Consider the following 27,772-nt stretch of genomic DNA (forward strand, 5'->3'; position numbering starts at 1 on the left):
CCTTGAAGCAAAGTTTACAAACACTAACCCAAAATGAAAAAAAAAAAACACAAGAAATTACTTAGTTCACATTATTATAATTTCATCAACTTCTCGTAGTGTAGTCATTGTTAGTAGTAACTGCTGTGTTTTTCTTGTAAATAACAATGACTTTCTAGGAGCGACATGTGGGGTGGTTGATGGTATATGCAAGTAAGAATATGTAACTAATGATATCAAAGAGATCCATTGTAAGAGCATTCGCATCAGTGTCTCTATATTGATGCAAGTAGGTAAAATATAAAGACAAACCAACAGATTTGATAAAATAGGGTGCTGCATCAGAATCTCTTAAAAATATGAAAAACTCAAGAGTCTGTCATGTGAGACGCTAGGTCAATGTAATGTGATCTTGAAAAGTATAGTGATAGCAGAATGGCTTGTATTAAGCGTAAAGTTTGGGCAGGTGGAGGAATTGGTTTGTTGACGATGGTTACCATACGGGATGTATCAATGGCCTTGGTGGAGTTCATGAAATCCATCTTTTAATTGACTTCATTTACCTTTTTTTTGGCTATAATTTGTCATGTTTGCATTGTGATATGTCAAATTACAACTTGTTTTAACAATTAAATCAATTCTTGAAGATGAATTTGATTAGTGTTGAACTGATTAATGATTGAATTATATATGTTGGGATCATTCAAAAAATGGGTTCATTTTCTAAAATGAACTCTTCCTCCGATGAAGATATAAAAGAGCTTATTGTATTTGAAGCGGAACAACAAAGGTTAGAGAGGATGAGGGTCTTAACATCACGTACTCATCGATTGTACATTGATTGTGGCACTATTGAAGGTCATGAAAGACTTTTTGATGATTATTTTGTTGAGAATCTGATTTATCCTCCTGATCGATTTAGAAGAAGATTTCGAATGCGACGTGATTTATTTATTCGCATCCAATCTATAGTAGAAGCTCATGAACCATATTTTCAACAAAAAATGAATGCGACTAAAAAGTTGGGGTTATCTTCACTTCAAAAAGTTATGACTGCGTTTCGACTGCTTACATATGGTGTCTCAGTCTACCTTTTGGAAGAGTATGTGTGGATCAGAGAGAGCATGGCTATATTGTCTATGAAGAAATTTGTGAAATCTATTATATATGTTTTTGGAAACGAATACTTAAGGTCTCCAAATAGTGATGTTATTGCTAGATTATTGGTCATCGGTGAAAGTCGGGCCTTCCCTAGAATGTTAGGGAGTATTGATTGCATGCATTAGAAATGGAAGAATTGTCCAACTGCTTGGAAAGGACAGTTTAGTGGTCATATTCATGAACCAACACTTATATTAGAAGTTGTTGCATCGTACTACCTCTGGATTTGACATGCATTCTTTGGTTTATCAGGTTCACATAATGATATTAATGTGTTGGATCGTTCATTTGTGTTCACAAAACTAGCTCAAGGACGTTCCCCACCAGTGCACTATTATGTCAATGGTCGCCATTACCCAATGGGTAACTATCTTACTGACGGTATCTACACATCATGGACTAGTTTTGTGAAGACAATCCCTATGCCACAGACAAATAAGGCTTGACATTTCAAAACGTTGTAAGAATCTTGTCGAAAAGATGTTGAGCTTGCTTTTGGTGTACTACAAGCGAGGTTTGCTATAGTGCGTGGGCCAGCTCGGTACTTCAAACGTTCAACACTTCATGATATAATGTTGGCATGCATAATTTTGTACAATATGATCGTTGAAGATGAATGACATTTACACGTTCAACTTGACACTGCAGACAATATATGAATAGGTTGATGACGGTCCTCCAACGCTAGTACTTGAGCACTTATGGACTCGTGAGTTTCAAGACTTCATCAATTAGAACATCCGCATCCAAGATAGAGAAAAACATACTCAACTTCAAGCTGAGCTTCTGGAGCATTTGTGGAACATTCATAGCAATGTGTAGTAATATTGTTGTCTGAAATGTTTTAATGTAATGAGTTAATTTTCTAAGTTTTAATGTTACTTATTTCAATTTTTAATATAATTTTTTAGTTTTAAAATAATATAAACAAGTAAAAAGAAAAAGAAAATTAATATTTTAATGCTATTAAGGATTAGAATAGAGATTCGGATGCAGTTGTTGTTGGTAAGAGATTCTATAAACTGTCAAAAAGTGGTACTTGAGTAGGTAATATAGAGAATCTATTAAGAGACACTGATGCAACTGCTCTAAATCCATGTACAAAAACTCAAACTTTAAAAAGAGCAACCAGGATTACACATGTGTCTCATGTAGTCACACAATTAAAAGAAAGTTCATTGAATCAATCAGGTGAACCAAGACGACATATACGTGAGTAAACAATTGAAAGAAACTTGAGAACACAAATTTCAAAAAAATAATAGAATCACCGCTTTTCGATGATTACATGGCCGTCCACCATAGACGCTATGCGAATCGGATCCGCTCCCTTCTCTCTCCACAAAATCATTGTGAAAAATTACAACAGAAGTTGACAGAGGCAATGTGAATTCCCTACAGATCCGGCGTAACCTATAGAGGAGACAATCCCGAAAATTTCTTTGCTGATATAAAATCTATCGAAAATTTCTCTCAGCTTCAGTGATACATTCATGTATTAGATTAGATACACTTTTTACACTAAATATATGAGGAAAAAGTTATTTATGGAGTGCTTAAAATATGCTGCCATTGTAGCAGACACACTTGATATTAGTTTTGATAGTAATATCAAGACATATCAAGTACTACATTATTCTTTACCATTGAAGATGCTCTTACTCCGCTCCACTAATATAGTGCCCACAAGGTATGTGGAGCTCGTTTGTATCCAAAAACGTGCTAACTAAATTTTGGTATTTTTGGGAGTCCGTTGTGGCTTGTGGGCACATCATATATATACTCAATCAAATAATAGATCTTTTGTCATTTTTTGTGTGTGTATTTGATTATAGTCTAGGATATTTGCATAAATGATTCACTCATGGATTGAAATTGTACATGTACTTATTGTACACACAACATATGCCCCACTACTAAATATAAATACCATATAAAGATTTAGATAGGGTTAACTTTAAAAAAGTTGCGAGACTATGGATTTCCACTAAATCCACTAAGTCAAATACAAAAATAAAATAAAAATAATTGAGAGTGTAAATAATAGGAATAAAAGCTAATAAATTTGCATTGAATTAATTTTATTATTCGGATAAAAAGGGGAATAGGTTATTATCATTCAACGTGAATGTCAAATCACCAAACAGCGCCTTAGTAAATCAATTTAAAATCACCAAAATAAATATATGCCTGCAGACAAGAAACTCCGTGTTATTATTTTAAATTCTATTGGTTCAATTTCTCTCTCGGTTTTCTCAGATCTGCCGAGAAATTTCAATTCGAGCCAAAACCCCTATAAGAAGAAGTGATGTTCCGACTTGAGGAGGAGAAGATCAGGAAACGAATTTGATTTTGGTAGAGAGAGAATTTGCGGAGAATTGTAATCGGAATCGAATTTTCGTCGGAATTTTGGGTCTTCAGAGAGAGAGAGAGTTGGGTGCCGGTACCAGTATGGCGGAAGCGCATTCCGTGACTCCTGCCTCCGTCCTCCGCAACCTTTCCGACAAGCTCTATGAGAAGCGAAAGAATGCAGCTCTGGAGGTTTGCATCTCTTTGTCCGTCTTTTAAATCATGAGGAACTGTTTGAATTTTAAGGCTGATTTTGATTCATAGTGAATTATGCGAATCTAGAAATATCTGAGTTTGTGTGGATATTCGTAGGTTGAGGGGATTGTGAAGCAGTTGGCGGCGGCAGGGGATCACGAGAAGATTTCAGCAGTGATTACTTTGTTGACGACAGACTACACCTACTCGCCACAAGCTAATTACCGCAAGGTTTGTTTCTCCATTAAATTAATTGGAATTCGTTTTGTTTCTTCCATGAATCGGAATATGCCACTGGTTTAATTTGTTATAGTCGGCATAATTAACGCAATTCCGTTTATACTTTAGGGAGGATTGATAGGACTAGCGGCTGCGACGGTTGGGTTAAGTTCTGAAACGGCTCAACATCTAGAGGTTAGTTACCCATGTCTCAGGAAAATCTTTCAGTTCAGGTGAAGCCTTTTACACCTATCAAATAACATGATGCTGTTTATGGAAAGGTATATGGTTATTTTTCGTGTGGCAGCTTTTTATAGGAGTATTAATTTGGTTGCCATGTTCAGATTCTGTTTATGATAAATCATGATTAACGTTGACTTGACACAGAATTTAGTTTGTCCAGTAAGGGACTTCTGAAATATTGCCAATAATACCTCTAGATGAGTGACTGTTCACGCTTGATCAATCAAGTCAATTTCATTTTAGTTTGTAGTGTCAATTTTAGTACATGCACTGATGCTATGCTATCATGCTAGTAGGAGCTAGATTGGAAATTGAAAGGAAATTAGATTATCCTGTACTAAAATCTTAAAAGGTTTGTGATTCGTTGTATATTAGATTATACTGATGCTATGCTATCATGGTGCTTTGGAAGTTTCTAAAATTTACCGGAGTTGAGTTATATGTATATTTCGGTTGATCCATTTTTGTTCAAAAGTTGGTTCTTCTTACATTTGGACACTAACATTTATCACACTGGATTTGTTCTTTTTGGAATATGGTATAAATAACGTGAAATGCCCTAATCTAACAAGTTAACTTATTGGGTTGAATGGTAAAATAAGTAATCTTAACATGGTATCGGAGCGGGAGGTCTTGAGTTCATACCTTAGCCTATGCAATTGAAACCCCCAATTTATTGTTACCCCAAGTGTGGGCCTTTGTGTGTGTTTGTTTTTGCCCCACGTGTGGACCTTTGTGAGAGCCCCCTAGTGTTGGGCCATCTGATTATCCAGTCCACACGTGAGGGGGAGTGTTGGAATATGGTAGAAATGATGTGAAATGCGCCAACCCAACAAGTTAACTAATCTTAAAACAATTAACTTATTAGGTTGAATGGCAAAATAACTAATCTTAAAACAGTTTTGAATGTGAGCAAGAGAGACGATCTTATGAGGCATTTTACTCATGTCCTGATCTATATCCTTCAATTGATTTACTCATGTTAAAAATGATAGTTGGAATTTGCGAATTGGCTCATCGCCTCATCTTTATCATTTCCCCAAAATCTGTCATCTTTCTAATCTTCATGATGCTTAAGAAAGTTATTTTCCTACCCCCCAAACACATTTTTCCTGAATCCGCTCCTGCTGTTTTGAGTTGTGAGTTTTTGTGGAAAGGTTGGCCCTGGGACACACTTGTCTGAAAAAACTTCCTAATTTCCCTTGTTGAATGATCAAGTTTGGTTGACAAGTAAGCTCAAGTTTTGTGGTATCACTAAGGCATCCATCCATTTGTGGATGTGCATTTGTAACATGGTTGACGGAATGCGTTCCCCTGAGTGTATGTGCAGTGGAGTCCATTTTCCATGATATATGCTGAATCTTAGCTGCCGTATCACACAATAATGATTCGCCACTTTCTAGTTTGAAACGCAACAACCAGATACTGTGAATTTGATTATAACCATTTTTCTATGCAGAGTAATGGAAGGATACAACAAGTTTTTTTTTTTTTTTTTTAATTTTCACTGTAGTTTTATTCCGTATATCTCAAAATTATAGATTTTGTTTCAATGCTAGAGTTTTCCTTTTTTGTTTCACCCTCATAATGAAATTATAATTTTTTTTCCTTGGCAGCAAATTGTGCCGCCTGTGCTTAATTCGTTTTCTGATCAGGATAGTAGAGTTCGTTATTATGCTTGTGAAGCTTTATACAATATCGCAAAGGTGAAGATGGAATTTAGTTGACTTAGTTTTCTTTCTCGTTCCTATAACTGTGTTAGGTTTGATGCATGTTTCTTGTTGATATTCAGGTTGTCAGGGGAGATTTTATCATATTCTTTAACCAGATTTTTGATGCCTTATGTAAACTCTCAGCAGACTCGGATGCCAATGTACAAAGTGCTGCTCATCTCTTAGATCGGCTTGTAAAGGTGAATAATTCCTCTTCCCTGTAAATGTTTCAGTTTACCCAATAACTGTTTTTGGCACAAGCATATATATGCAGTTGTCTGATTGATAGGATCCTGTTTTGTGTAAACTCAATTCTTATATTTACTCTTTTGGAACAGGACATTGTTACGGAAAGTGATCAGTTCAGGTTCACCATCTTTGCCATTCTATTTCCATATTTCTAACTTGTGTTTTTAGGTTAAAAACATGAAAAAAAATCTTGTAAATTGCATTTTTAATGCGAATCTCATTGTTTTCCTTTGTTTTCTTCATCAGCATTGAAGAGTTTATACCTTTGTTGAGAGAGCGTATGAACGTTCTTAATCCCTATGTACGACAGTTTTTAGTCGGATGGATCACTGTACTGGACAGTGTTCCAGATATTGATATGCTAGGTTTTCTTCCAGATTTCCTTGATGGTAAATGATGCACATCTCTTTGTAAAATAAACTTGAAATCCAATATTCTTCCTTGATGTTTATTTTTGTACTCTAAGTACTCATGAAAATCAGATAACTCTCAGGTTTGTTTAATATGTTGAGTGATTCTAGCCATGAAATAAGGCAACAAGCTGATTCTGCTCTTTCAGAGTTTCTCCAAGAAATTAAAAACTCCCCAGTAAGGCTTCTGCTAATTTCAAGTTTCATGCATAGCTTTTATTTTGTTTCTAACTTCAGTTATCTCTTGCCTTATGAAATTTGTTCTAGGCATTTTCCCTTCAACATATTAAAAATTGAATCTTGATGTTTTGATATCAATTTAGATGGGTTTCTTTATAAATGCATTATCTCTACGTTCTGACTTAAAAACAAAATCTTTTGTTCATTTGTATTGTAATTTTCTGACTCGAGCAGTGCTACTCTTGAAGTCTGTAGATTATGGTCGCATGGCTGAAATACTGGTGCAGAGGGCAGGTTCTCCTGATGAATTTACTCGGCTAACGGCTATCACATGGGTTAGTACCTTCAAAGCTTATGCAATGCCTCTGGCTGTTTGTTATTTTTGTGTTATGTATTTTAGCCATCATGTATACAGTATATGACTAACTGCTTTGGAATCTGGACCTAGTTTTTGTTGCCTTAAATTTTAGTCGGAGGGACCTTAATTTCTGACAATGCTTGACTGTGCAGATAAATGAGTTCGTAAAACTTGGTGGGGACCAACTTGTTCCTTATTATGCTGATATTCTGGGAGCTATTCTGCCCTGCATATCTGATAAAGAAGAGAAAATCAGAGTTGTAAGTAATTAACCTTTCCTGGTTTAAATACATCTGCAGTTCTCTAAGCACTTGGATGAAATGCCTTTTCTTTTCTGTGCACAAGGTTGCTCGTGAAACCAATGAAGAACTTCGCGCAATCAACGCGGATCCTGCAGAAGGATTTGATGTAGGAGCGATTCTTGCTATTGCAAGGAGGTGTGATTTTTATAAAACTGGGAAAAGGCTTGGTTTGAAATGTTATTAGAAGTTTGTTACTACAAAGCACTTCAACTTCTAAGGAGCTGTAGAAGCAGGGGTTCAGAGGGTTGTTATGTGAGTTTATCAGTATGTTCAGAAATTTTGCAAAAATAATTTTAACTGTTATTACTGGAATTTTAAATCATTCAGGCAACTATCTAGCGAGTGGGAGGCTACTCGAATAGAGTCATTGCACTGGATATCAACCCTTTTAAACAGACATCGCTCTGAGGTAACAAGGGATTTGGGATCATAGGCTTCTCTAGTTTTCTCTTATTTCTATATCATAGGGTGATTTAACTTATCCAATGGTGAATTCTCTGCATCGCTTGAATTCGAATCATTTTTCTTTTGAGAAGATTCTTGCTGATTTTTCTTTTATCTTAACGAAAGCTAGGCATGCTGTCAATTGCTCCCATATTTTGCTCCTTTTTCAAGTGCTCTTGTGAGTTTTGTAATTGGCATTTTGGTGTAGAAAGCATAGAAATTAAGGAAAATCCACGTATTACTTCGTATGTATTCATCAAGGACATTGTTTTCTTAGCTGAACAACGTAAAAGTCCAGGAATTACTTATAACTACTCTGTCATTCTCTAACCAATATGCATTTATTCAATTATTCTTGGCTTTTTCATGAGACCATAATCTTTAACAACTTGACTCCTTCACTTGCGATGCACAGCCTCTTCTCACCCTTCCCGCTCTCTTAAATGGTGCCATGAAGGAGCCACCGCATAGATAACCCATTATTAGTGGCTTGTGTGGCCATAGTCCATCTATCAGTTTAGATTTTTTGAAGCTGCTTCATGTGCAATAATATGTGAAGATCACAACATATTCCATTCCGATTGAAATCATCTATAGTTTCCCAAACTGGTGGAAAATGCATACATATTTCAAGTGTAACTCAAAAGAGGCAGACTAATCCAGTTCTTTATGACATGAAAGGAAGTGGGGAATTTGTACTGCTTGGTCTTTCTAAAAATAACTTGGCAGTGCTCTTTGCTTATGTTTGTTCATTTGAATTTCTATTAAGATTGGTACTTCTTTTTTTTACCTGAAACAGGTCTTATGTTTTCTGAATGACATATTTGATACCCTTCTGAAAGCTCTATCAGATCCTTCTGACGAGGTAATGATGACCACTGCTTATACTTTCAATCGCTGATCGTTTCTTCTAGTTGTGCTATTGCATCTTTATCTCATAATTATTTTTCTTGTTTTTTAATATTCTCAATACTGTTGCATGTTGTATATCCTTATTTCTTATCTTCGGGTATTTGCTTTTCATGTACCATATTTCTGTTCGATCTTTGAATGGGCTTTTTTTTTGGTGTTCTATTACATTGGAGGAGTTGAAAAACATCATCATCAAGGAAATTAAAAGCAGAAAAATGGATTTCAAATTGGGACAAATAATGTTTAAAGAGCTGAGAGAGAGCATTGGACACAGGAGAGTATCAACTGTTTATTTGTTTCTCAGGATGAGCATTAATTTCCACTTACTTGTAGGCTAAGTATTTTTTATGTTGTTGGTGAATCCATCTACAAGCGAACACGTGGCCTGGTGGTAGAGTTGCAACGGTGCAACCTAGAGATCACGTGTTAAATCCTGGAAAAAGCCTCTCTACATATTATGTGGGGTTAAGGTCTCCGTACATCCTGCCTATCCCGCCCCCCTAATGTGCATAGGAGCTATTTACCTTTTTTTAGTGAATCCATCTGTAGTTGATGGGCAGCAATCCCTTGGTTCCTCTAATAGTCTAATTAGCATCTTCTATTTCACTTCTCAAAAAATAAAAATAAAAGGAAAGAAAAGAAAAGCCCGTGCTGGGAAGTTTTACTATTAGGTTGAATGGGATTGTAGGTGACCCAAATGCAATCATTCCTCTTCCCACTTTTGGAATTGTTCCCACCAATTTCGGTGGGAATAGAGTAGTTTTATTAACGCGTGTATTCCAATTTTTTCCTGATAATGCTACTTAATAAAATCAAGAACAATTGATATTTGTAGAAACCCTTGATTCCTCTCCTCTCCCTTTGTGAGAACTCCCAAACAAGGGTTTGTTAAAGTTTTTCCTTTTCATACCCTTCCCGTCTTCCTCTCCTCTTTAAATTCCCAAGGAAATCATAAGGAATCAATTCCCCCAATAAAATTGTTTGAAGAATTCAGAAGTTGATTCGGGCTTTTAACCATTGGGCTAAAGAATTTGGTTCTATTTTATCTTTTTTTTTTCTAGCCCAAATATATATTTTTTTGCATGCACAAATTATCGTATGGTATATATTGTTAGCCGTGAAACTCGGATTTCACATTTTCTTTAGAACTTTTCTCTTCTAACTCCATATCTTCATTTCTCCAGGTATTCTATCCAGTATTATTTTATTATTGAGGCTATGCAAAAAAAAAAGGAAATGGTGGTTCTTGTCTTTTTTAGATGTAAGCCTCGAAGATATTTGAAATAAGAAATTGATCAGGTGAATGAAGCAGTAGTTGAGGGTACATGGGTAATTATCTAATTTGACTTTGATTGTCAATATGGAAAAGATTCAAGTGACAGTCTTCCAGCTGTATAGACATTGACTGTATTCGTGGGCATGGATTTGAAGTAGTTGATGGTACAGGGCATTATAACATGTTTGTCTGATTCTTTATCATTTCAACAGCTAAGCATAAATAATTTTCCATATTAGAAGATAAGGGAGCTAGAATGCCCACTCAATGGCCCCAGGAAATATGCTCATGGATATAAGCACGTCTGAGATTTTCTGCCCTTGTTCATGGCATGTATCTGGCTGCATAAATTAATGGGGTTGGTTGAGGGGTTTTCCCTCTATAGAAGAGATTGTGTTATTCTGATAAGTGCATCGTTTTGTTCTTTCTTATTGATTGTTGGAGAACTACTATTAAATGTTTTTTGCTGATTTTAGGCTAGACCAGCGGTTTGAATTTTCTTTGTTCATCTTTTATCACTGTTATTGTCATTGCTATACTTTATCTTATTTTCATGAGAGTCCTAGTTCTTTTCATTTATTGTATCTTCTGATTTTTGCTTACCCATAAAAATTTTGGAGTCCTATCAAACTTTAAAGTTTATGAGTTGACCATTTGAGTGTTAATGCTTTCAACCTGAATGTTTTATTTGAAAAATTGCATTTTGCATTCTGGAATTCAGGCTCTTTAATTGGTTGCAGTTCTGATCTTGTTCACAGGTAGTGCTCCTTGTCCTTGAGATTCATGCTTGCATAGCTGAAGAGGCAAAACTTTTCCGGCAGCTTGTTGTCTTCTTAGTCTACAATTTCCGGGTTGATAATTCTCTTCTAGAAAAGTGAGTGACCATTTTGCTTTTTCTTCCAACCCTTGTTTCTTATGTTTCATGAACTTTAAACTTGAACGCGGCTGATCTTTTCTTATATAAATATTTTTTTGTCTTGTTAGGCGGGGTGCTCTGATAATCCGCCATCTTTGTGTACTTTTAGATGCTGAAAGGGTCTACCGTGAACTCTCTACCATACTAGAAGGAGAATCTGACCTGGATTTTGCATCTATCATGGTTCAGGTCCTTCCACTTTTCGTTTATCAGAACTTTGATTTTGAAAATGCTTAGCTAATATGACATAATTGAGCCACTTAGTAAGTGATTGGGGTTGTGCCGAGGTGGCGCATATTTTTTGTTTTCTTCTCCGTAGGTGTCAAGCCACTCTGGTAGAATGGATATTTATTTAGTCATACATTGGACTCAAAACTCCTTTTTCTCTTTTCAGGCTTTGAATTTGATTTTACTTACATCCTCCGAATTGAAAGAGCTTCGAGACCTTTTAAAGCAGTCCCTTGTGAATGCTGCTGGGAAAGATTTGTTCGTGTCTTTGTATGCTTCATGGTGTCATTCACCTATGGCAATTATAAGCTTGTGCTTATTAGCTCAAGTATGAGATTTGAATTTTGCTCTCTCTTTTTCTCTTTAGCTATATTTATCCATATATTGTTCTGCATATAAAACAATGCACTTTTTTTTTTTAAATAAATCTTTTAGACTTTCTTATGATGGAAAACATTGGTACCTTTCTTGGCAGACTTATCAGCATGCAAGTGCTGTAATTCAATTGCTAGGGGAGGAAGACATCAATGTGAAGTTCTTGGTCCAACTGGATAAATTCATTCGTTTGCTTGAAACTCCCATCTTCGCTTATCTTAGATTGCAGGTGCATAAACGAAACATAGTATTTTGTATTACCTTTTTGCTGGGTCCTTGTAGTTGCTTAAATTTCATTTAGACGATGACATGCGGGGTACAATATGACAAGATTTGTTTATTTTGCCTGTCTCTGTCTCTCTCCCTCTCCTACTCTCTCAATCGCTTCGGCTCCCACCCTCCCCCCTTGTGGCTCAATTTATGGTGTCATGCCCTTTATTTATTGTTTAGTTAGAGTCATTTTAATCTTTTCTCTTTTTTCAGTCATACTTTTGGGTTGTCTTATTATGAAAGTTTTGTCCACAATACTTTTGGTTACGTTGACTGGATTTAGAAGCAACAGCTTAGGCTATGTTAGTGTTTTTTGATTCTTGACCCTTAACATGGGAGTAAAAGTATATATTCTTTGCTTTTTGTGTAATTATTTTCAGTGCCTTCAAAATATTAAGTTTGAACTATCTGTTGACTCCCATCCATGTTCTGCATTCTTGAACATTTCCCCAACAAAACCTTCTATTTACCTTTTCATACTTTGACCAGCTTTTGAAGCAATTTAACAAAGTGCATGCGATGAAAACTGAAAAGCATGGTAACATCTAACATTCTAACCTATGCGGTATCTATTGTAGTAGTATCCCTGTTTGATATCCAGTACTTTTTTGCTGGATACTTTTGTGCAATTTTCATGTATTTTCCTCTTATCTTATGGTTGGTATTTCTAACAAAGTTGCCAATGTTGTCTTGAACCCCTTGTTAGTCCTTAAATTGTATATGATGATGAATGGTAAAACTTTAAGTAAAACATTTGCATTGTTTCAATGGTTTAAGCATTTCTAGTCTTGTCGGGAAGGGCTATTATGAAGGAAATGTATAGTTTCATTTTGAAGGAAGTCAACTTGCAGGAAATAGTTACTCCTTTCGATATAATTGTGTGAGGCATGTGAAGCATGTGACATGCGATTGCTGTCATTAGATGAATATATTATGGATTCAGCAGTTTTAATGTTGGGCTCTGCCATCATATTTTTACATTGGTAAAACTGGTTTTGAACAAAGTAATTGCTGCTGGTGGTTCTCCCTCCCCACCCCCCCAAGTTTGAACTGTCTATTTTGAGTGTCTGAACCTTTTTGTTTTATTGCAGCTTCTTGAACCTGATAGACATATATGGTTGTTAAAAGCTTTATACGGCCTTCTGATGTTACTTCCTCAGGTATGTTTGAAAGAGTTGCATTGTGCTCTTTTTTACCATTGAGATAAGCAATACACTTGCCCTGCAGTAATCAATAACTTTTACAATGGTTTACATGCAAAGAAATGGCAAATCCCCTGCGAAGAAAACAAATATGCTACATTGGCTTTATGGGTTTTACTCAAAATTTTGTGCTTACATTCTTGTCAGTCAAAACTCTCATCTTAACATTCTCAAGTTACTGGGAAATGGTTATCTACTTTATTAAAGATGCACCAATTGATTCTCATGTTTGAGTATTAGAAAATTTATATGGTCTGATGTAGAAGCTCACTTGAAGGTGGTATCATTTCAACATGTAGTTTACTTGTGATTGTTGACCTTTGCTCTTGTATCAAAATTCTCATCTTAACATTCTCAAGTTACTGGGAAATGGTTATCTACTTTATTAAAGATGCACCAATTGATTCTCGTGTTGGAGTATTAGAGAATATATATGGTCTGATGCAGAAGCTCACTTGAAGGCGGTATCATTTCAACATGTAGTTTAATTGTGATTGTTGACCTTTGCTCTTATTCCTCATTTTCAAATTTTCGTTTATTTATTTCTTGAATGCAGCAAAGTTCTGCCTTTAGGATGCTACATTATCGGTTAAACACTGTACCATCCTTCAATAGTGAGCAATCTAGGCGAGCACCTTCGGGGATGGCCTACTCTCAAATTCTACATCACAGGTCAAGTGGATCACAAATTGAGGATAGTAACATAAACCAAGATGGAAATTTCAATTCACAGAATGGAATTAACTTCACCTTAAGGCTACATCAATTTGAGGACATGCAGCGGCAGCACCGAATGCATGAGAAAACACAGACGCAGTCCCGCAACAATTCAACTTTATTGTCAAAGGTAGGTTGAGCTTTTTATTGTTCTCATCAGTCTTTTTTAGTTTTGTTTTGTAAGTCATGGTTTTACTGCTTATCAAAACAAAAAGTCATGGTTTTATTATTAGTCTCATTAGTATTCTCATTTGTCATGTTGAGCCTATGTTTAGATTTTGATTGCATTTTAGGTCGTACCTTCGTGAGATCGATGAATCTAAAGAATAGGAATGTCAAAGCAGATAGCATACTATGAGCACGAAGAACCCAAAATATTTCTCATATGAATGATTTGTAGACAACACCCTCCATGAAGGAGATTGAGACATGGGGCATATTGTTGGGATAAATTGATCTGATGTAATGTCCTATGGAGGTGCTTTTGAGGGTTGTCTGATTGATTTAGATGCTTTGATGGTGGGAACAAGGATGGTTCTCGAAAATCATTTACAGGGGGTAGAAGTGATGGTGGCGGAGAAATTTATATTGTTGAGTCTGTTGGGATCATGGATTATACTGGTAGAGAAGGAACTGTTGTGTTCCCAATATACACCATTCTTCAAGGCAATCTCATTGATTCCTTATCAGCATTTGCTACGTATTTTCAATTTTTCATATGGAAGCACTACATGTCCATAATTTTGATATTCATAATTGTCTATAATCTTGGTGGCATTAGGAGAAGTGTGGGGGACCATTTTGTATTAGATGATCCCCCACATTTCTCCTCATGCCACCTAGATTATGGACAATTATGGACACCAAAATTATGGAGGCATATCATTTTGGTTTTTCATATAGTTCCTTCACAATGTTTCCATCGTTGTTCATTGCATTGTAAGACCAACTGCAGCATCAGATTTACATTTGTCGCTGGCTATCTTTGCAGGAGACGCAAAGACAGGAAGAACCACGGATAATGTCCACTGCATCAGAACTGAGCAAAACTTCTTCGAGATCATCAAGGAGAGGGCCGGGGCAGTTACAACTATAGCCCTATCATACAATGATCTCAGCCATGGTTGGGATCAATTATAATTTGTAAAAAATGTAAATTTACTAGCTTGTTCTGTTGAAATTTATGGAGGTTGTGTTGGTCAAAATCAGGTTTTGAGGGCTCCTTGCCTATTTTTTTTCCCGTGTGGAGAAGCCTAGACTGTGTATTCCCATGTGGTTCTGTTGTTTTTGTTCAATAACCATATGGGATGAAGCAGCAAAATACGTTATCTGGTAGGATTATGCAGTTTTTGTTTAGATATCCTTTATGGGGATCTTATGTAATAAGTAATCAGCTCTAATCATGTTTCACATTGTTTATTTGAAATATTATGCGCATGTTATTCTTACATTTGATTTCTTCTAAGGTATCATGCGGTCAAACTCTCTCTGGATTTTTTCAATAGGGGTGTTTGATTTTTTGCTTCTATTTACAAGTATGGAAGTTGAGAAATATTGCCGTACTTTTCATGAGTTTCAGAAAACTGAAATTCATGAACAGTATGGACCTTGGCTACGATTGGATTCGTCTCTTTGATCCTGATCTCCCTAGTCAGAACATGTCATCGGAAGGGCATTTTACTTCTCTGATCAACCCCATGGAGGGTGCAAGTAAAACTGCTTTAGGAGGAGTTACTCAAGAAGCGGTTATTTCTTCACCAACTGTTTTTTTTAAATCCAATTGGTTTGCTGGAGAATAACTGCAAAGGGAGGTTGTTGAAGGTTCTAAGGGTCTGCATGAAGGGACATGCATTGTTGTTTGTCAAATTACAGTTTTGCCCAAGACAAAAGGCATGGATTATTCAACAATCAAAGGGTGTCCAATGAAGCTTGGACATAAATCACCTGTGCTGATTCATGTGATAGTTATGCTTGATGCCTGCTTTTCTGAAGAACTGATATAGGGTTTTAAGCCTTGATGCAGATGCATATGAAGATCTTGTAACATTTGTTTTGTTTGTTTGTTTATCTTCTCTGATGAGATGTTAACAAGGAGGCGTTCTACCATGAATGTTTGTCCCGCGTGTAAAATGTTTTGATTCCTTTTTAGTGAAGGTTTCAGGGTACTGATGCCTTTTCAAAAAAGAAGGTATCATTTAGTTGCGGTCAATTGAAGCCTCGATAGGAATACACATCCCTAAACTATTCATACATAAGCTTACATAACCTAGATAACTGTCATGCATGTTTACATGACAAATTTAAAAAAAATGGAAATAAGTGTTTTCCAAATAAATAAGCTGCGATTTTCAACACCGTTTGACAAATTAAAAAAAATTTTAAATCAGTGTTTTCCGAGTAAATCTGCAACAATTTTTAACACCGGCCGGCAAACTTCATCGAATTTGTTTGGAGATTGAAAACTGGTTCGCTTCAGAAAACACCTGCGAAGCAACCCTAGTTGAAAGAAGTGTTTTACTGCCACAAACACTGTTATTGTAAGTAATCTTCATTATTTTTCTTCAATTTTATCCGGTTATTGCACAATCTTTACTACTGACTAATTTAATAGATCCCACTAATGAACATTTTCCTGTTATTTCGTTTGTTTGTTCAGTTACAACGTAATAGGCATCCTCTCTTATTTTCATAGGCACAAGACCAACATTCCACAACTGATATTATTGCAAGATACCTTACACTTACAACTACTAGCATACCTCAATTTACAGAAATCTACATTCAGCCTTCTCGGTCACTGAACAGGACAAAAAAAATCAAACCATTCAAATGGGTATCTAGTCCTCCAATACTCTCAACAGAGCATAATCGCATTGAAGACATAGCCCTCCCAACGAGTGAAAGCTCGTGTGCATCTCTTCATTTTCTACAACAGTTTTCACAAAGCAATGATCTTCTCCATGTCGGAGTTATAGTCATCAATATCTGATATATTTGCCGAGTAAGACCACGAAAAAGACTTGCTTCCGCTTGCCCTTTTGATGCGTCTCTGGGAGTCACTACGGAATGTTCCAAAATGTTGCCGAAACACAAAGTAGCACATGCTTGCAAGTGTCCCAACAAGAAGCGGAGCTCCCATGAGCGTTATGGTAATGGCCATCCATGAACCATGCTTTCCCACAACCACAAAAGCTATCGAAAGAAAAGCCCCACAAGTGCATGCGCAGGCAGCCCACATCAGTTTGTTCACTACGGACACAACTTTCTTTTGAGCACTAGTGTCCCAGGCTACCAGAGTTATCTGAACCACAACAACAGCTAGTGATATAAAGAGAGATGTAGCATTCAAAAGGCAGAACACTCGGAAACCAACATTGTCAGCAATACGAGCCCTCCCCACTTCAGGTCCCTCATCTTTATATAGGCCAGGCAAGTTGAATATAGCAATAAAAGCTATCGAGGCAAAAAGAACAGCAACAACCGTTATTGAATTTGTAGTGTTTTGGACAGCTTCTCTGTGAAGTTTCCTTAGTTCTTTGGCAATGCCTGAAACTCGACGGTTGGTTTTTTCATTTTGTATGAGCTGAGAGTGGACCTCATGCTTTATGTCACTCACAGTCCTCTTAAATTCCATTGCTTCATCCACTCGGTCAACATGTCTAGCATGTTTGGCACCAGCTTCTGCAAGAACTTCTTTGATTTCTAGACTAGATTCTCCATATGGGAGTTTATCTGCCAAATCCATTGCAGTTTCACGATGATTATTGATGGCATTGACCTCAATAGATGTATAACTGAGCAAAAGGCTTAATATCTGAAACAAGACAGAACAGAAAAATCAGCACAGAAAACGAGACCATAAATGATGAGAAAGAAATTGAGTTCCTTTCGTTTAACGATATTTAGAGAAGTAAATACAAAAATACATATACATAAAAAAACTACTTTCACATTTCTCCCATAGCAGTATTAAATTTGAGACAGGAAATTGATTGATAAATCAATTTCTGATGTATGATGTACTTGACAATAGAAGCATGGGTTGAGAATGATATGAAACAAGGATATGAAAAATCTGTCTATATGGTTGTCTTGTAGTTACTGATTCTAATTAAAGAGACAGAAGTTGTACGAGACATGCAATATCACATCCTGAAACGATATTTGATTTCACATAATATTTCATATTACATTGCCTGCTAAAGAAGCCTAGATCAAATAGTTATCCAGAAGATACTTTATTAGAGAAGAAATTCAACAAAGACTCCATAAGTTAAAAATAGTTTAGGATAAAACCAGTGGCCGAGATTTCCTTGTGGCTATATGCACTGCTGTATTGCCCTTCTTGTCACGTTCATTCAGAATTGAGTGATCAGCAAGTAGTATTTCCTCTACCACGGAAGGATCCTGACCCTTGACTGCCATATGGAGTGCAGTTTGACCTTTTTTATCCTTGATGGATACAATCCTCGGATCTCGTTCAACAAGTGTCTTCACTATTCTCAAAAGGCCATACCTTGCAGCTGTGTGCAATGCAGTTTTTCCATTTTTTCTTACAATCCACATTGAGCTAACATCTGTGTCCAAGATGACATTTACAACCTCCAAATGATCTTGAACAGCCGCAGAATAAAGGGGGCAAGTATTGGAGGAGTCACACAACTTGCAAAGCTCAGGCCACAAGCCCAGTAGCTCCTTGACAATCTCTTAAGACAATAAGTGCAAAAGCAATATTAAGTCAAAAACTCCAGTAAAGAAACAGTATCAATTCAAGTGAACATGTTGCAGAAGAATATTTTAAAGGATGGAGCTTAAATTTATCTGCAATCTTGCAACACTCTTTATTCTTATGCACCATCATATTAGCCTTTATTTTTTACACCAGTAAAGCTAGAATCCAGAAAGCAGAAAAAAAACAACAAGCATTTGTCATCCCCTGAAGCCTTTGGAAAGTCAACTAGTTTTAAATTTCATACTCATATGCATGTAAATCAATTGGCAACATAGGTCATTGAAAAAAGTGAATCTTAGTTGTCTACCTCTTGCTACACATGCAAATTGATATGAAAAATACTTTTGAGGAAGACAAAACCAATCGCTTATAATAAGGTATAGGGTCAGGGCATAAGTAAATCAACAGGTTATATGGAAAAAATCCAATAATGCCTCCATTACAGATGAAAGCAACCGCCTACAGGGATAATAGTAAAATCCCAAGAGACATGGAGCTTCAACTTGAAATTGGAGTACCATGTAAAATCTCAAGGCATTTCAAGACTAATAAAAGGTTCAATGACACAGAAACAATGAAGAGAAGGTTTTGAGCCCCCCTACAAAACAGTTTTTTGATCCACTTTATGTACTGAAGTAAGCAAGTTTCAGACTCCCAAGTCCAGATTACATAAATCATTGGATGACAATCCAATAACAGCACAATAGGCAGAGGTCAAGATAAAATTCCAAGTTGCTGACAAAAACTAAACCCCAAATTCAGTCTTAGCTCTCCTTTCAATTAAGAGCAACAATAATAAATGCAACCTATCATCCCTAACCTCATACAAGTTAGACTGCAAGGGAGTGAGGGAAAGGGACAACCGGACAAATCCTAAAACCCATTAAGAATCATATGATTGTATAAAAGGAAAACAAAAGTTAAACAGAAACGCAATAAAATCATATACCCAAATGGCCTTTCTTAGCAGCAACATGAAGCGCATCCATATCAGACTTGGACCTGATCTTAACAGTGTCAACATCACAAAACTTGATCAAGTAACTAAACACTTGTTGAAGATTGTTCTCAGCAGCTACGTAGAGGGCTGTCTCCCCTTCACCGTTCCGCAGGAGCATTAGATCAGATACCAAAGAAGAAGAAGACCCTTCGGACGATTCATCTTTGGTTTGCTCCTCCACAATCCGCTTAAGGGTCTCGAGGTCGCCGGATCGGACCGCCGAAAAGAAAGATTGGTGGGCTATGAAACGCATAGGCTTTGACTCCATCGTGTGATGAAAAAGCTTCAGTCTTTCAGCTCAATTTCTCTCCATAAAACTTGGGTTTTTCTCTACCTGAAATAGAAAGTGTTCCTTAATTTGGCAATTGAGAGGAAGACCAACAGTAGAGAGTGAGAGAAATTATGAGAGATCATTACTTCATGTTGAAGTTTATGCCTCTCAAAATTATTATCATCAATATTGGAATGTGGAGAGGAGAGGAGGTGGAATTGTGGGAAGCATGTGGTGGGTTGTCTTGGAGAAATTTGGAGCTTTGTGATTGATTGATGGCTTGACTTTATTTCATTGCAAAGTCATGTGAGTGTTGACTGTTTTAGATTTTTGTTAATCACTTAAAATGTTTTTATATTAGTTTTTTTTTTATTTAAAATTCGTAAAATAATATGATTCAATCGAGTTTATTGGATATAGAAAAAATGCAACAATTATTGTTATCAGTCTCGTCCATAAATTGTTGGTTGGTAAACCAATCAGATCGGTAACAATTAATCAATAAATTATCAAACTGATAGCTCTTTGATAGACTGCTCCTCGTATGCGGGTGCCCGGGACCTGCTGTAATTTTATTACAGCAGGTCCCGCTGTAATGTATTTTATAGGTAGTAAAAAATTTTATTTTTATTTTTAAAAATCATAAATAAGTAGTATTTTTCATAACGAATCCAACGGTATATTTTTTGTTTAAAACAAAAATCAAATTCATCGTGATCAAAACATTGAATATTTCGAGTTTATATCCGATGGTCTAGAATTGTTGTGTCTTTTTCATGTTGAATTTAATTTTTATTTCTAACAAAAAATATATCGTTGTGTTCGTTGCGATTAACATTACATATTTATGATTTTTAAAAATAAAAATAAAAATTTTTAATGTCAAAAAAGTATATTACAGTGGGGCCTGCTGTAATAAAATTACAGCAGGCCTCGGGCTTCCCTCGTATGCTGAACCTTCACCTTTCAATTGCCTTTGTATCTTCATTTCCTGTTTTATATCCTCAACTACTAGTTGCGTGTCCACGTTTTGTGTGGCATATAATTTTATTGCCTATATTGTATCAACATCATATAAAAACCAAGATAGCTACTATGAATTTCATTTATTTTATTTTAAAGAGATTTCGACATCAAACGATTAATAAGACAGACACACAAAGTTGAGAAAACAACAATCATAAAGTTTTGCGAAGGACCCTTTCATTGGAATGTAGTAGCTAAACACTTCCAAGAAGTTGAAATTTTGTAAATGCTCCCTTCTTTCAGCTTGTGTTAGAATTCGTTCACTTGATGCTTACGAATCATTGGTGCATAAGTGTATCTTATGATTCAAAATTATGAATAACAGTGTTCAAGAATCTAGGACAGAAGTCTTTCAGATTGTATAGAAAAATTTAGCATTTAACATTCATACCTCTTCGTCCAGGAGCAACATATCCATATTAAGCAATTCATTATCGTTCTTGACATTAATTGAATCCCAAATCCTAAATCCTGGTAACCCTCACTTTTACATGCCAATTAAACCTTATTCGGGTTGACATTTCTTTGAGAATTTGCAGACATGCATCTTGTGTTGTCTATTGTGGCTTTAGGGTTGTTGAGCATGACATTCATTTTATTTATAGTGTAATAAGTTTACGAATGTAATTGAGATACATGTTTGGCTTGATTTTTTGTGTAATAGAGATGGAATTTTTGTTGGCCCAACAAATATGTCATATGGCATTTGTTAATTAAACGGCTGAACAAATAAAAATAAGTAAAAGAAAATCATTCATGTAAGTTTATTCATAACAAACAATTCTCAACTGTTGCTACCTAAATAAGTACAGTTCGGGGCCCCTGCAGTATCACATCTAATGCAGACCCTGCATTATTGATCTGGACCATTCATCTTTGTTTCCACACTTGGCTTGATTCTTTATCATAACTCTCGTAGAAAGACTAAGTTCTGTTTGGAAGATGATAAAAATTGCAGGGGTATACCTCTTTAGTGCTTGATGCAATAAAGGAGAATCACAAAATCCCAATGGAGGAATTCTTTGTCTTGCTTTAAGTGATCTTTCAAATCACTATTTAGGCTCTTGCTTATTTGCGTGCTTCGTATGCCCAACGTGACAGCATTCTTCATATAGCATTTAGCCCATTTTCTCTTCAAGTCGTACGTCCTCTTCAACCAATTGTTGTTCTCTAAGCCATGAGCCTGAAACATCATTTTCAATTGCATTTCAAATTCAGCCTCATCCAAATATTCAAACATACACTTCTTGAAATCTTTAAGTAACATGGAACCATCATCCTTCATTCGATAACCCAGATGCTTGATCCCATTTTGCTTAAGGTTTCATATGCATAATCCATGACATGTTTCTGGACACATACAAGCCAACCCTTTTGCCATTGTAGCATCTTGATCTGTAAAGATTGTCCTAGGCTTCTTGCCCCCATGTGCCTGTACAAATGTATCAAACAACCACATAAATGATTCTGCAGTCTCATCATATAACAATGCAGCCCCAAAAATCACCATCCCTCTATGATGATTAAATCCAGTGAAAACAGCCATAGGTCTCAATTCTTTGTTGGTGTCATACGTAGTGTCAAAAACCACGACATCACCAAAAGCTATATAATCAATAGTCATTCTACTACCACACCAAAAAATATTAGTCACTAGCCCCTCACTGTCAAATTGCTCTGCATGAAAAAAAGAGGGATTTTTCTTCTTTTGCTCTACAAAGTACCTCATAATACTCCCAAGCTCTCCATACATCATTTTTTTTTTCTTATTGATCTTAAATATGTCTTCTGATCTTCCATGACATACGCAACATTCAACCTCCCACCTGCCTCCCTACTCATTAATTCATAAGTTGCTTTTGGTTTGAGTCCAGAATCGTTTGCCAACATAATTGCAAAGGCTTGAGCTTCACTCATTTTTTTGTGTGACCTCAACATATGATTAGTTTCAGGAGGCTCAAGATCATGATTATGTGACATCTTCAAAGCCTTTACAACGTAATTTCCAGTCTCTTTATCTAACCCCACATTGATCTTAGCTAAGCAACCTGTTCTAACTTCCCATCGATGATTGCCCAAGACTCTTTTATCTTCTTCCTTGTGGCCTTCTTTTGAAATTAATCCATCCTTATTCTTATTAGTACAATGTTTTCTGACACCAAAACCTGTTGCTTTTTCATAATTTCCCCAAAATTTCCAGCCATCATCTACTGAAGCAAACATCATTCCAATCTTTGGTTCAACAATTGATTGTTCAGCCATGTATGAAAGACAATTCTCAACAAAATCCACGTACACACTCATGCAAAATAAAATTAAAAACCCATGTCAAACATGTAAATACCCATTTGCCGAAATCAAACTAATCCCATAAAAGAAAAAGGGTAGAGAGTCGCCTGAGACTTGCAGAGATTCACCACAATCTTTGAAAATTGAATGTGAAAATAGAAAATAGATGAGTAATGGTGAAATAATTTATTGGGCATGAAAATAGAAAATAGATCTTTGATATTTGACATGAAGATGAATGTCCGGGAGGGAGGGAAGAAAGAATGTAAAAAAAAGAGGGAAACGAAAATTGCTGATGCCTAAATATTTCTCTCTACTTTTGACTTCTTAAATTTGGGACCACTTGATTTTTTCCCCCTTGATCGAACGGACCAAATCAATAATGCAGGGCCTCCATTAGATGTGATACTGCAGGAGCCCCGAACTGAAATAAGTATTATCAATTACCACATAGGAATTCAAAAAGATTTCTAGATCACAATAACACCATAGAAAGGAGGTGAACTTGCACAGAGATTCAATTTTTTTCCAGCCACAGAATAGCATATTCCACTAAAACATTAAACCAAAAATAAATGTGATACAATAATATGAGAAACATATGAGTTTCAAGTCGTATACCCGCGCTAAGCGCGTTGCGTATGAATACTAAAAGGTACGCCTAAACGAGCCAGAATTGATGTTAGTTTCCATAATGTTGAAATCTAGGTTAATGAAATGTAACTGAGATAGATCATGATCTTCTAAGATTCTATCATCACAATGGGGAGACATGGAGAAGTTTTTTTTTTCTTTTTTTCTTTTTTTAAGGCAAAGTAAAATGTAGATATGAATATATGAGGCACGAAAATAACATGTTAATCTTCCCTGCAAGCTCAAGCCGCCATAAATCTGCTCAGTCCTAAAATAATGGATAATCTTTACATCGTCTTTTAAATCTAATAGCTTAAAGTACCATGTACTTAATATTTAGTTAACATTGGAGATTGCTGTCTTAGAATGTCAACATCACATAAAGTACTGGAGGACTATGAGTAAATTCCACCAAACTTACCTCCATAGAAGCAATCTTGTAATGCAGAAATTTACTTTTCTCGTATGCTAAACCATGGTACCCCATTTGTATGGAGCAGCCCATATTTTGTCTTCAGGATCAATTCATCCCTTGTGGTTCCTGCGAAATTAAGCCAGAGACTCATTTAGTAGAAGTAAACAATCCTAAAACACAGTAGACCAAGGGATTTACGTAGTTCTGGAACAATATTGAACTGTATGTCAGGCATGCAAAGCATGACTTTCATCATATACTTGATATTTTTCTCAGCGTGAAAGAAATTATAAATCTCAGTCTTATTTATCAGACAGCTGTTTCTCAGAAAAATAGTACACTCATGCATGCAAGAGCAATACCTTGTTCAATCTATGGCAATTAAAGTTTAAAAGAATAACTTTACTGGAAAATGTAGACTATCCATTTTCATATTCATCAAAGCTCAACAAAAAATTTTGACAAAATGATCTAGGAAACCAACCACCTGCCCAAAATGGAGGAACCCCACACAACAAGATATAAAGAATTCCTTCAGTGCCAAATATCAACCTCATGTCCGTAATTTAGTCCAAGACCTCAGGTGCCATATAGTAAGGACTCCCACAGTCTCTGAAAACCTCTATCCTACTACAAAGGATCCCATAAACCCAGTTCAATTACAAAAACCTGCAAACCAATAAAATATATATTCTCATAATATGTATAAATTCAAATAAAGAATTAAAAAAGAAAAAAGATCTGCTTCCCAAACACTTCAAAACAAAGGCAATAAATCCACCAACAATGCTAAACCCAATCTAATGAAGATGAAGGAAAATGCCACAAAAAAATGACAAAAGTGAATACAATTCACCAGTCATATGGGAATTCAAGACTCTTGAGTGGCAAAAAACATTGTACCTGATAACCCATGAGGAAGATCAAGTGCCATCCTTTCATAAGGTTTCAGTAAAGCAGTGTAAACATGGAAATTAGCCGGTGACCAAGAAAGGTTGCACATTCACTGCAGTATAAAAAGTATGCAGTGTCATTACCCAACTTGGCCTAAGAAAACCAATAACATAGAAATCTAGCTTTTGAAACATCATTCTTACTTGTCCCCAATCCTAAGCATAAACTCATCAACAACATTGTAGGCTATGTAGCACGGACATGGACACGGACACGGACACGCGACACGACACGACACGGACACGTGATTTTTCCAAAAAGTAGGATACATACACATTGGGGACACGTTGATTAATATTTTATATATTTTTTATATATACACATATATTTCATTTCAATCAATATGGTCCAAAACAACAATACATTAAAACATAATATAATTCAATTAAGATGGTTCAAAACAACAATACGTTAAATGAAGATAGTCTTAAACAAAGCTTGAATATAATATAAGCAATCAAACTTCCATTGCCTCATCATCATCACCCTCTCCCACACCATCACCATCATTAGTAAAGATCACGGACTCCAAGTTCGGCTCATCAAGGGAGAGACTTGCAATCTCTAAGTCTCCAACATCCTCAAATGTACCAAAGTCATCTCTAGCAATGTCCCACATTTTGGTTTCTCGTTTCATATATTGTGAAGTTTTTCTTGATAAAAGACGGAGATTGCTATGAATGAAAACCAAATCTTCAACACGTTTTGGTGTCATCTTATTCCTTCTCACCGAATGAACAAAGGAGTAAGTGCTCCAATTCCTCTCAGCACATGATGAAGAAGAAGGTTGCACAAGTAGCTTCAAAGCTAAGGTTTGAAGCAAAGGTGAACTTGCACCATATGTAACCCACCAACTCTTAGCATCCATACCATAACGATGGTACATGGAATCAGAATCTTGATAATCTCCCACCATGCTTGAAAACTTTGCAAACTCCAATGTAACCTTTGTCCTCTCTTCGGCATTAGAGAAATACTTCTTTAAACATTTCATTCTTTCTCTAGCAACTTCTACATCTCTATGTGGAGGCACACGAGTAGGATCTTCTTGAAGCCGTTGGTCACTATAGTACCTTAAATAATAGAAATAAAAATAGGATTTATTTTTAACTCTCTAAAGTTTCAAGAGAAAATAGGAGGAATAAAATAGAATAAAAAGTTACCTTGGATTTAGTGAATGAGCCAAGCAATGGAGTGGAGTGTTGTTCTTGTTCCAACGACTAACAAGAATTTCATGCACCACGTTATAAAAGTTTGATGTCTCATCAACTCGCTTCCCTTCATGCCTACATATTGCAAGTCTCATATTTTCTATCATTGAATCCCATATGTCATAGACCAAGTGAAGACAAGGCTTGTCAGTATCACAAGCTCTAAGCATATCATATATAGGAGCTGTAAAGGAAAGTACATAATCAATCGAGTCCCACCAAATGTCATCTAGCACCTTCTCTTTCACAAATTTAGCCTTACCTGCATCATCCTCTCTATAAGAATTCCACTGCTCACTAATCACCATGGCTTGAAGACTTCCTTTTATAAGCTTGAATCTCTTCAACATCACAAGCACAGAAGTAAATCGAGTACTAGCAATTGATAGCAACTTCAAAGGTACATACTCATTGAAAATGGCTAACCTCATGGAATGATTCATGATAAAGTTCTTGATAAACACAGCATCATCTGAAAGAATTGTGATCCAACAACATTGATCGTATGTAACTTGATTATTCTCCAAATTCTTTGCCATACAAAGATTTTGCAATGCAGGGTTGAGTGTATGGACCACACATGGTGTCCATACAATGTTAGGATACAATCCTTCAATGAGAAGCCCTGCACCTGCATAGTTTTTAGCATTGTCTGTGATCACTTGAACCACATTTTGAGGACCAACTTCTTCAATCACTTCTTTCATCAAACCAAAGATAAAATACTTATCTTTGATTTCACCAGGACAGTCAACCGCCTTCAAAAACATAGGTCCACTCTTGGTCACTGCCATAAAATTAATCAAAGGCCTTCTTTGTGAGTCACTCCATCCATCACTCACGATGCTTACACCTCTCTCGCCATGTGCTTCTAATTGGCTGTAATAATCTCTCCACATTTGCCATTTCTTGTTGGAGTAAACTTGTCCTCAACAAGTTATACCCTGGTGGAAAATAACCTGATAAATAATGGTTGGCAGCAAATGAGTAACTACTCACATAATAAGGGCTTCTAGCCAATTGAAATGGTAACCCCAATGCATAGAAAAACCTCGCAATCTCTGCATGTAACTGATTTCGCCCTTGCAAATTAAATGCCTTTTCAATCGCCGAAGAACTTCCAGTTGCCCTTCTCTTTTTTGACTCATAACTCCCTTGTTGAAAATCATCCATACCACCCAATACCATACTAGAAGGAGGTAACGGTACTTTCTTTGGTGTATTTTGCATTGATTTCTCCTTGGCTTTATCCTCCAATCTTTGCATATCCACAATATCTTTGGTCTCAACTTTTTTACAAGCTCCAATCCCACAACCCTTCAATTTCAACAAATATGCTCTTACCCTAGTATATGAGCTTTTTTTTGCTCATGGCAAAAATTACACTTCCATGAGATATTTCCTCCACCTTCTCCAACTATGTCCAGTCTTGTGACATAACGCCAAAGAGGTTTGCTTGGATCTTCAAGACCAGCATTTGATGGTGTCCCAACTGAGGCTCCACTAGTACTGTCAGTCGAGGTTCTTGTGGAAGCCATTACATA

At 36.2% G+C, this 27,772-nt stretch overlaps 4 protein-coding genes across 5 annotated transcripts; 1 reads left to right on the plus strand and 3 right to left on the minus strand.

Moving 5' to 3' along the window:
* Positions 1-3,351: 3,351 nt before the first annotated feature.
* Positions 3,352-15,147, plus strand: LOC119995049 (protein VAC14 homolog). 2 transcript variants are annotated; one of them, XM_038841410.1, is made up of 20 exons: positions 3,352-3,681; positions 3,802-3,915; positions 4,033-4,098; positions 5,763-5,852; positions 5,939-6,058; positions 6,197-6,225; positions 6,354-6,496; positions 6,601-6,695; positions 6,946-7,032; positions 7,208-7,315; positions 7,401-7,492; positions 7,685-7,766; positions 8,601-8,666; positions 10,748-10,863; positions 10,974-11,094; positions 11,300-11,461; positions 11,609-11,737; positions 12,870-12,938; positions 13,537-13,827; positions 14,689-15,147. In XM_038841410.1, exons 1-20 carry the CDS (start codon positions 3,592-3,594, stop codon positions 14,791-14,793), a joined length of 2,175 nt encoding a protein of 724 aa, XP_038697338.1. In that variant the 5' UTR covers positions 3,352-3,591; the 3' UTR covers positions 14,794-15,147. The 2 variants fall into 2 exon arrangements, with proteins under 2 accessions (XP_038697338.1, XP_038697339.1); XM_038841411.1 differs by lacking the exon at positions 14,689-15,147 and adding an exon at positions 13,991-14,422.
* Positions 15,148-16,353: 1,206 nt separating this feature from the next.
* Positions 16,354-19,960, minus strand: LOC119993082 (ankyrin repeat-containing protein At2g01680). The gene is made up of 3 exons (XM_038840001.1): positions 19,379-19,960; positions 17,994-18,403; positions 16,354-17,511 (listed from the first exon to the last, which is right to left on the minus strand). The coding sequence occupies exons 1-3, from the start codon at positions 19,695-19,697 to the stop codon at positions 16,636-16,638; spliced, it is 1,605 nt and encodes a 534-aa protein (XP_038695929.1). The 5' UTR covers positions 19,698-19,960; the 3' UTR covers positions 16,354-16,635.
* Positions 19,961-22,478: 2,518 nt separating this feature from the next.
* LOC119995575 (protein FAR1-RELATED SEQUENCE 5-like) lies at positions 22,479-22,988 on the minus strand. Its single transcript, XM_038842089.1, has one exon. It carries the CDS (start codon positions 22,986-22,988, stop codon positions 22,479-22,481), a length of 510 nt encoding a protein of 169 aa, XP_038698017.1.
* A 2,631-nt stretch (positions 22,989-25,619) lies between these two features.
* LOC119995576 lies at positions 25,620-27,022 on the minus strand. Its single transcript, XM_038842090.1, has 3 exons — positions 26,181-27,022; positions 25,748-26,090; positions 25,620-25,691 (listed from the first exon to the last, which is right to left on the minus strand). The coding sequence occupies exons 1-3, from the start codon at positions 27,020-27,022 to the stop codon at positions 25,620-25,622; spliced, it is 1,257 nt and encodes a 418-aa protein (XP_038698018.1).
* Positions 27,023-27,772: the final 750 nt, after the last annotated feature.

The sequence above is a fragment of the Tripterygium wilfordii genome, chromosome 3, assembly GCF_013401445.1.
Source record: "Tripterygium wilfordii isolate XIE 37 chromosome 3, ASM1340144v1, whole genome shotgun sequence".
NCBI classification, from domain to species: domain Eukaryota; kingdom Viridiplantae; phylum Streptophyta; class Magnoliopsida; order Celastrales; family Celastraceae; genus Tripterygium; species Tripterygium wilfordii.